This window comes from Myotis lucifugus, unplaced genomic scaffold, assembly GCF_000147115.1.
Source record: "Myotis lucifugus unplaced genomic scaffold, Myoluc2.0 scaffold_37, whole genome shotgun sequence".
NCBI lineage: Eukaryota > Metazoa > Chordata > Mammalia > Chiroptera > Vespertilionidae > Myotis > Myotis lucifugus.
In genome coordinates this window covers 569340-578012 of record NW_005871085.1, presented here as the reverse complement: position 1 = coordinate 578012, position 8673 = coordinate 569340, and the positions used below count along the sequence as shown (strand labels likewise).

The following is an 8673-nucleotide window of genomic DNA, read 5'->3' as shown; positions in this document are numbered from 1 at the left end:
CAGCTTCAGGATATGTTATGGTTGTGTCCCTTAGCTTCGTTCGATCGTCTTCCTGCTTCTCTTTTTGGTAAGTTTTCTCATTGATTCATCCCAGTCCCCCAATGTCCTGATTATCTCCCAGTAAACTCTATCATCACGGCCGCAAGTTTCATCCATCTTGTAATCAATTAGAAAGTGGATTGAGGCCCGGAAAACCTAGATAATGCGATCAGGCCCTAGGAATCACTGCATCCTGGGGCTAAATTAGCGGATGAGAATTGACGGGATGGGAAGGGATGGGAGGGGAGGGGAGGGGAGGGGAGGGGAGGGGAAGGGCCATTAACTGTGTTGGATCATGAGATCAGTGGGGAACAGCAGGGCCTACAAAGTTTTCAGTGAGTGATCATATGGTCCTTGTGTTGCATTCATTTGATTATTCACTTGACAAACATTCATCAAGAAACAAACAATATTCCAGGGGCTGTGCTAAGTGGTGGGCAGCCTCCAGAGCTGCGCAGTGATTAACTGATGCTGACCTCCTATGGCTGTTATGGGGTTTAAATGAAGTAATTTACACAGAGCGATTGGCACAATGTGTGGCACTTGGCAGGGGGTTCTGAATAAGCGGTAGCTGATTCCTTCAGTGTGCTGGCCAAAGAACGCGCAGGCTGTCTGTGAGTGGTTCACAGTCTAGTGGGGGCTAAACACATAGGCATAAGGAGCTCCAGAATAGCGCTTACTCTGCCTTGGGCAATAGATAAAAAGGGGGTCATGAAAGACTTAACTGAGACCAGCGGTCTTCACTCCAGGCAGCCAGCAATAGATGCAAGTCTTAGAGGCATGGAAGCCCTGGGAGAGGAGGTTCCTAAAGGGAACACAGCCGGAGGAGCAGCATGTGAGCAGCAAGGGGCTCAAGAGCTTGCACTTTGTCCTGAGGGCAATAGGGGCCACGGAAGGTGGTAGGCTAGAGAGACACAAGGTCTTAGCTGGATCACTTTTGGAGGATGTGTTGAGAAAATAGGGGTGTAGCTGTTGGGATTGTCAAGGTGAATAAGGGTGAGGGGTAAGCAAGGAGGGGCTTGGAGATGGGGATAAAGTCAAGAGGCTTTGAGGAGACAGGATTTGCAGAATTTTGTGACTGATTAGGGCAGACAGTATAATGCTTAAAGGTGTGGACTTGACAGTCAGACAACCTGGTTCTGCCAGTTACTAACATTATGACCTTGGGCGAGTACTTCTCTAAGTCTTCCTTCCCTGGCTATAAAATTGGGGGTAATAACACCTACCTCCCCAGATAGTTAGTATGATAAAATGAGAGAACATAAGTAAAGTGCCTGGCGTACAATTGACCTCCAATAAACATTAATTATTATGACAGTAGGAGTATAAGATGACTCCGAAGTGTGTGTCTCAGGTGGCTGGTGCCATCCGCTGAGTCAGGGAGCACTGAAAAGAGGCAGGTTTGCCCTGGCTGGGTAGCTCAGTTGGAGGGTCACCTTGGACTCCAGAAGGTTGCGGGTTTGATTCCTGGTCAGGGCACATACCTAGGTTTCAGGTTATATCCCTAGTTGGGGCACATACAGGAGTTAACCGATCAATGTTTCTCTCTCACATTGATGTTTCTCTCTCTCTCTCTCTCTCTCTCTCTCTCTCTCTCTCTCTCTCTCCCCTCCCTCGCTCCCTCCCTTCCTCTCTTTCTCAAATCAATTATATATAATATATGTAATCTCCTCGGGTGAGGATTAAAAATATACATATATATTTTTTAAAAAAAGAAGAAGACGCAGGTTTGAGAAAGGCTGATGGACAAGCAAGCCCAAGCTGAGAGGCTGTCCCAGGGTTATTGACTCAGAGGTGACATTAAAGCCAAAAAAAGAGAGAACTGCCCTAGCCAGTTTGGCTCAGGGGATAGAGCGTCAACCTACAGACTGAAAGGTCCCAGATTTGATTCCGGTCAAGGACACATGCCCAGGTTGCGGGCTCAATCCCCAGTGGGGGGTGTGCAGGAGGCAGCCTATCAGTGATTCTCTCTCATCATTGATGTTTCTATCTCTCTCTCTCCCTCTCCCTTCCTCTCTGAAATCAATAAACATATATTAAAAACAACAACAACAACAATAACAAAGAATGAGCTGCTCAAGGAAGCCTGTAGAATAATGATCACCCTCCTCTGTAAATGGAAAGACAGCAACTTCACTGAAGGGTGTGAGGATTCCTTGGAAATCAGATGCTTGGCACATGGCAGGCGGTCATCAAATGCTAGCTTCATTTACCCCTGGTAGACTTAGGAAGAATATTAGTGGGTAAGCTAAGAGGCATTTAAACTAATTACTTGGCAGTTAGCAGGCAGGGACAGAGAAGGAGGGGCTCGGAAAGGTATGGGGTCATGGGGCTGAGGAGTCTGGGCTCCACATAGTCAGGCCTGGACTCTGGCTCTACTTGGTTTCTCCCACTCCCTGCCTTACAGTGCATGCCCCAGCCGCACTGAATTTGGACATTGCCCTATCTGCACTATAATATTTTTCATGCCATGTCTTTACTCAGGCTGTGCCCTCTGCCTAGAATACCCTTTCTTACCACTGACCTCTCCCCTCGCTATTCTCCTCACCCTTCTATGTCCTCCTGCTCAGCTTTAAGACCCTCCAGGGAGGTCTCCATCTCCCAGAAGGCATCTCTTCATCCCCTGCAATGGGTCAGGCACCCATCGTCTGTGCTTCCCTGCAAGGCGCCCTGCATTTGACAGGTGTGTCCATGTCTGTTCTCCAGCAAGGCCAGGAGTTCTATGGAAGACAAAGACCTGCGGCCCACCTGTGTCTCTGCACGTTGGCCGGTGCCTGCCCAGGCCTGGCCTCTCTCTCTCTGGCTTTTTGCTGGGCCCACAGTTCTCTTCCTTTCTGTCCCACAACCACCTGGCTGCAGAACCCAGCCTTTCCGGCCTTAAATCCCAGCACTGCAAACACGTCTAGATTTCTGCCAGCACTCGATTCTCCTTGGCTCTCCCAGCCTGCACATTCCTAGTGGGGGGCAGGGAGAGTGTAGTGGGGGGCAGGGAGAGCAGCTCCCTTGGCAGAGCCATTTGAGAGACAGGTCAGGAAAGGGGGACTGACAGGGAATACAAAGGAAAGGGAGACAGGGGGCCTAGATCATTCTTGCCAAAGCTGGGCTGCAAAGGGAAGCCATCTGGCCAGAGAAAGGAGGGGGCTTTTTTGTTTTTGTTTTTGCTCTTTTAGGATGAAGAGGCTGAAGGGAAAGGGGTCAGTGCACTCGGAAGGGTCAGGAAGGGCTGGGGACGGAAATGCCTGCTCAAGTGCAGAGCCTGAAGGTGGGGAAGAGGGGGAGGGAGGGAGGCTGGGGACCCCGTCAGATCCCAGGACTGCTGTCCCTTCCCAGGTGCAGCAGTGGACCTGACGCTGCTGGCCGACCTGCGCCGCTTGGAGCCGCACCGGTTCTACCTGACCTGTGTGTCTGGGGAGGTCGGCGCTGGCAGGGGCTCGGATGCCTGGGGCCAGGCCTTGCTGCTGGAGAAGGACGACCGCATCGTGCGCACGCCCCGGCCCCGGCCCCCGCCGCAGCTGGCCCGCAACGGCTCGCAGCGGATCACGCTGCGCGGCTTCTCCAAGCCCTCCGACCTGGTGGGCGTCTTCTCCTGCGTGGGCGGCTCCGGGGCCCGACGCACCAGCGTCCTTTACGTGCACAACAGCCCTGGGGGTGAGTCTGGCCCCCTGTCAGGAGGGAGAGGAGGGGCTGCCCTTGACCTCTGACCGCACCCTCCATCCACCCCGCAGCCCAGCTGCTCCCCGACAAAGTCACACACACGGTGAACAAAGGGGACACGGCTGTGCTTTCCGCACGTGTGCTCAAGGAGAAGCAGACAGACGTGATCTGGAAGAGCAACGGTAAGGGGAGCATTTGAGCTGGTCGGGCAGGTAAACCCATAGATCTGACACCCCAACACCTCCATGGCCACCCCTTACCTACCGGTCATTCCCATATACCTGTTACCCCCCTGGCCAATCTCCAGGGCCCCCATATGTCCTGGACCAGGTCCATGAAAGCACCTGCATCCACCTCTAGGTCCGAGCTGTCCTCCAGCACCCAGAGGACGGGTGGCATCATGGTCACCTGCCTACTCCCCTGTCACCCCCAAATTAGCATTATGTTAAGCCCTCCCCTATGACTCTCCCCTAGGAGCTAGCAGGTACAGAGCCCAGATAGCGGGAGCAGCAGCCCCATGAGGAAGGAGAGAACTGGTAACCAAGTCCTAGTACAGGGACAGTCTAGATCTGTCCAGATGTGTGCTGGGGCCTGGCCACACCTGGGGAGCTCAGCCATCCCAGGGAGGAAGCTGTTTTCCCCTACGGTCCCAGAGACCCTCAGACCCACAGCCTTTTGACTGCCTTTTGGGTCCCTGGACTCCTGAGGTCAAGGGGTTTGCCTCCTGAGCTCCAAGCCCTCTGAAGTGATGTGGATAGTCAGGTAGACCTGGGCTCCCCAGAGTCTCCATTCAGTCCTAAGCAAAGAGCCAAGCAGGGCATGGGGCAGGCACAATTGTCTAATATTAGAGTCTGCAGGTCCTGGAGGGAGAGCTCCTGAGAGAAATCCCAGAGTAGGTAACACCTGAACTGTGCCCTAAAGAAGGAATGGGAATTGGCCAGACAAAGAAGGAGGGAAAGCAAAGGCAGGAAGAGAAACCAGCAGTTCAGGAATTCAGGAATGTTAGGAGGAAGGCAGGCTGTGGAGAGGTATGGGGCCAGAGGGCTATGCAGTATCCAAAGGGTGAAGAAAATGATGTGCTAGGGCATTGGGTGTGGCCCTGAGGGCAGTGGAGAACTACTGAAGAGGTTAAGCAGGGAGCTGCAGCGGGCTTTGTTGCAGAAAAATACACACTGGCTGCTGACTAGAGGGCAGATGGGAAAGGGGGAGACAGGAAGCAGAGAGACCGACCACGTAGGAGGCTATGGAAAGTGGGGACCAGGGTGGCGGGTGGCAGTGGGCCTGGCGAGAAGAGGACGCTTTTGGAGGTGAGAGGAGACAGACTGAGCAGGACTGTGCTTTACTGGCTGATGGATATAATGAGAGGATGCTCCCCAGCTTTCTGGCTTTTGGGTACAAACACTTTCTGTGCTTTCCCCCAGGTGGGATCACAGTGCATGATACACACTGATTCGGCCCGAGCAGAGATGAGCAGAGGGAGGGGACACCAGCTCTCACATGGTACTGAGGCCCCTGACCTGCTTATGCCCCTCAGGATCTTACTTCTATACCCTGGACTGGCATGAGGCCCAGGATGGGCGATTCCTGCTGCAGCTCCCAAATGCACAGCCACCAATGAGCGGCATCTACAGTGCCACCTACCTGGAAGCCAGCCCCCTGGGCAGTGCCTTCTTTCGGCTCATCGTGCGCGGTTAGGGGCTAGGAGCACGGGTGGGGCTGGTGTGGGAGGTTGGGAGCCCTGTGGGTCCCCAGGGCTGCCCCACCCCTCGGCAGCAGTGGTCAGGTGGGTGAGGGTCAGCTGCTGAAAGCACATTCCTCCAGGCTGTGGGCCAGGGCGCTGGGGACCAGGCTGTACCAAGGAATGCCCAGGCTGCCTGCATGGAGGTGTTTGCCATGACCAGGATGGCGAGTGTGTATGCCCCCCTGGATTCACTGGCACCCGCTGCGAGAAGGGTAAGGAGGAGGGGGAGCTAGGACCTAGGTAGGAAAGGATGCCTGGCTGGGGGAAGAAAGACCCTTGAATCATGGGGATGGAGCTTGAAGGATGAGAGAGTACCAAGTAGGTCCCGGACCCAGGGTCCAGGGAAACCTCTACACCACATGGCTTCTTCCCAGCCTGCAGAGAGGGCCATTTTGGGCAGAGCTGCCAGGAGCAATGCCCAAGTACATCAGGCTGCCGGGGCCTCACCTTCTGCCTCCCAGACCCCTACGGCTGTTCTTGTGGATCTGGCTGGAGAGGAAGCCAGTGCCAGGAAGGTAGGCACTAACCCACTCTCCGCAGTCCCTGACCCAGAGAACTGGCACGAGCTTGGCCTGAACCCTGTACTCTGGCCCTGACTTGCACACCAGGCCCTCCACAGTCCCCTGCTCACCGGACCAGTGCCCTCTCCACCCAGGCTGTCATTACTCAGGCCCCAGCCGAGCCTTTGTTGCCCCCTGACCTGTGCCCCTCTAACATACCCTTTCTGTTTCCAGCCTGTGCCCCTGGTCATTTCGGGGCGGATTGCAGCCTCCAGTGCCAGTGTCAGAATGGCGGCACTTGTGACCGCTTCAGTGGCTGTGTCTGCCCCCCCGGATGGCATGGAGTGCACTGTGAGAAGTCAGGTATGAACACAGGGGTCTCAGGTCCTTCAAGATAAGCCAGCCTTCACCAGACGCATCTCCCTGTTGATGCTCTAAGTCCTGCCCTCAGGGAGCTCATGGTCTGGGAGCAGTTCTTACCATTCAGTCTGTACCAACCGTATAGAGATGAGCAGAAGCCCAGAGTGAGTGGTAGCCCAGAGGAGGCCCTGAACACTCTGAGGCGGTCAGAGAGGGCTTCTTGGAAGAGGTGAGATCTGAGATGGAATATGAAGGACAAAAGAGAGATGGCTGGGCAAAGAGCATGGACAAAAGCTTGGGGACCAGGAGAGTGGAGTAAGGGGGGGCTGGGGAGTGGTCAGAAGAGGTCACATCTTGGGGACTTTGAATGGCAGGCAATAGTTTGCACTTAATATGATGGGGACAGGAAGGAATTGTCGAAGAGGCACAAGGTAGTCAGATTTGTGTTTAAGAAAGGACCCCAGCTGCCGGGAGACCCCAAATGATTGTGCAGGGCTTGTGTTCTAGTCATGAGGCTGAGGCTGTGAAGGCCCTGGTTTCGGTATGAAAGGATCTTAGGAGGTGGGGGTGCAAGAGATAGACTCTGCGGCTGATCAGAGGGGCTTAGAGGACTCACACGGGACCTGGCTTTCAGACTTGAGTGAGTGACTGGGCAGACGGCAGTGCCTCCACTGAGATGCATGACACAGGATGAAGGGCACTTCGGCGGTCATGTGTCTGCCCCTGTGATGGCTCCAGGATAAGTGTCCTTCCTCTCCCCAGACCGGATCCCCCAGATCCTAGATGTGGCCTCAGAACTGGAGTTCAACTTTGGGACGATGCCCCGTATCAACTGTGCAGCTGCTGGAAACCCCTTCCCAGTACCAGGCAACATGGAGCTCCGCAAGCCAGACGGCACCGTCCTCCTGGTCAGCCCCCGCATCCCAACCCAGGGCCCCTGACGCCAGCCTTACAGTTGGTCCCTCAGACCTCTGACCCCTTACGGCTTTCTGCCAGCTCTACCCACTGGCCTGAGGAAGGTTCAAATGGGGTCTAACTGATTGTTGAGGGGCTGCCTCCTGGCCTCTGTCCCCTCATCAGTCTAGACCAGTGGTTCTCAACCTTCCTAATGCCGCGACCCTTTAATACAGTTCCTCATGTTGTGGTGACCCCCAACCATAAAATTATTTTCGTTGCTACTTCATAACTGTAATTTTGCTACTGTTATGAATCGTAATGTAAATATCTGATATGCAGGATGTATTTAGGCGACCCACAGATTGAGAACCACTGGTCTAGACAGATGTGTACCTGCCACATGGATATACATTGTCTTTGGTTTGTCCCCCTTCCCCTGTCTCTCTTAGTCTACCAAGGCCATTGTGGAGCCAGATAGGACTACAGCTGAGTTTGAGGTGCCGAGTTTGGCTCTTGGGGACAGTGGACTCTGGGAATGCCGCGTGTCCACATCTGGTGGTCAAGACAGCCGGCGCTTCAAGGTCAATGTCAAAGGTCAGTGATGTCCATGGAGGATGGACACTAGCTGGTGATGATCGGACTGTTTAAAAAAAAAAAAAAGGGCAAGTTCATCTCAGGTCACAGCCCAGGAAAAGAAGAGGGCATATGGTCAACCAGAGATCTAGGCTGGACAGTGCCAGAGTGGGAGTACCGCTCAGTCCCATCTGGAAAAGACATCCTGTGCACACCCAAATGGGACACCCCCTGGCCTCACCCAGCTTCGTGCCTGGTCATGCTTGCCCTCTCCACCTCCCACAGACACACAGTGGCCTTTACCTCTCTGCCTCTGGGATGCTACTTCGCCCTCTGACCCCCACCATAGAGTACTCTTGTCAGGAGAGGGTGACCCAGAGGTGAAATGAGGAGGGAGCTGCCAGTGCCCAAGACTGTTCAGAACAGAGCATGCCCACCTGGTCCAGGTGTCCCTTCACCTTCTCCAGCACCATAAGCCTTGGCCATTCACACCCCCTGCCACCTCTTGGTTCTTCTTTCCCTCTGGTCCCCGCACTCCCTCCTCCCCATGTAAGCCCCAGACTTCTCAGTTCCCCCTCTCACTCTTCCCACTTGCTCACCATGCCCCTTCCACCACTCTGCAGCTCCCCACCACCAGGAAATATTAGCATGGCCCTAGGGCTCCACCTCTAGCCTTTCTCTTCTCACTTCCCTCAGGCTTTGTACCCAGACAATTTAGGTTCTAATCCTCACTCTACAAATTCCTAGCTTCATCGCCTTAAGCAGGTTACTTACCCCTCATAGCTTGTTTCTGTCTGTAAAGTGAAGATATCAGCGCTCACTTGACAGGGTTGCTATGAAGAGTAAAATAGATGATGCACTTAAACATGTATCATAGTGCTAGATCCTTGTGCCCATGCTGCCCAGGGG

At 54.2% G+C, this 8673-nt stretch overlaps 1 protein-coding gene across 1 annotated transcript in view; it reads left to right on the top strand.

The window, feature by feature from the left end:
* Positions 1 to 2667: 2667 nt before the first annotated feature.
* TIE1 (tyrosine kinase with immunoglobulin like and EGF like domains 1) overlaps positions 2668 to 8673 on the top strand; it is a 15967-nt gene continuing 9961 nt past the window's right edge. Inside the window, exons 1-9 of the mRNA XM_023752814.1 lie at positions 2668 to 2722; positions 3370 to 3687; positions 3765 to 3875; positions 5228 to 5383; positions 5515 to 5646; positions 5809 to 5949; positions 6169 to 6297; positions 7057 to 7202; positions 7641 to 7785. Of these exons, the coding sequence (XP_023608582.1) occupies positions 2668 to 2722; positions 3370 to 3687; positions 3765 to 3875; positions 5228 to 5383; positions 5515 to 5646; positions 5809 to 5949; positions 6169 to 6297; positions 7057 to 7202; positions 7641 to 7785 (1333 nt within the window). The remainder of the gene's footprint in view (positions 2723 to 3369; positions 3688 to 3764; positions 3876 to 5227; positions 5384 to 5514; positions 5647 to 5808; positions 5950 to 6168; positions 6298 to 7056; positions 7203 to 7640; positions 7786 to 8673) is intronic.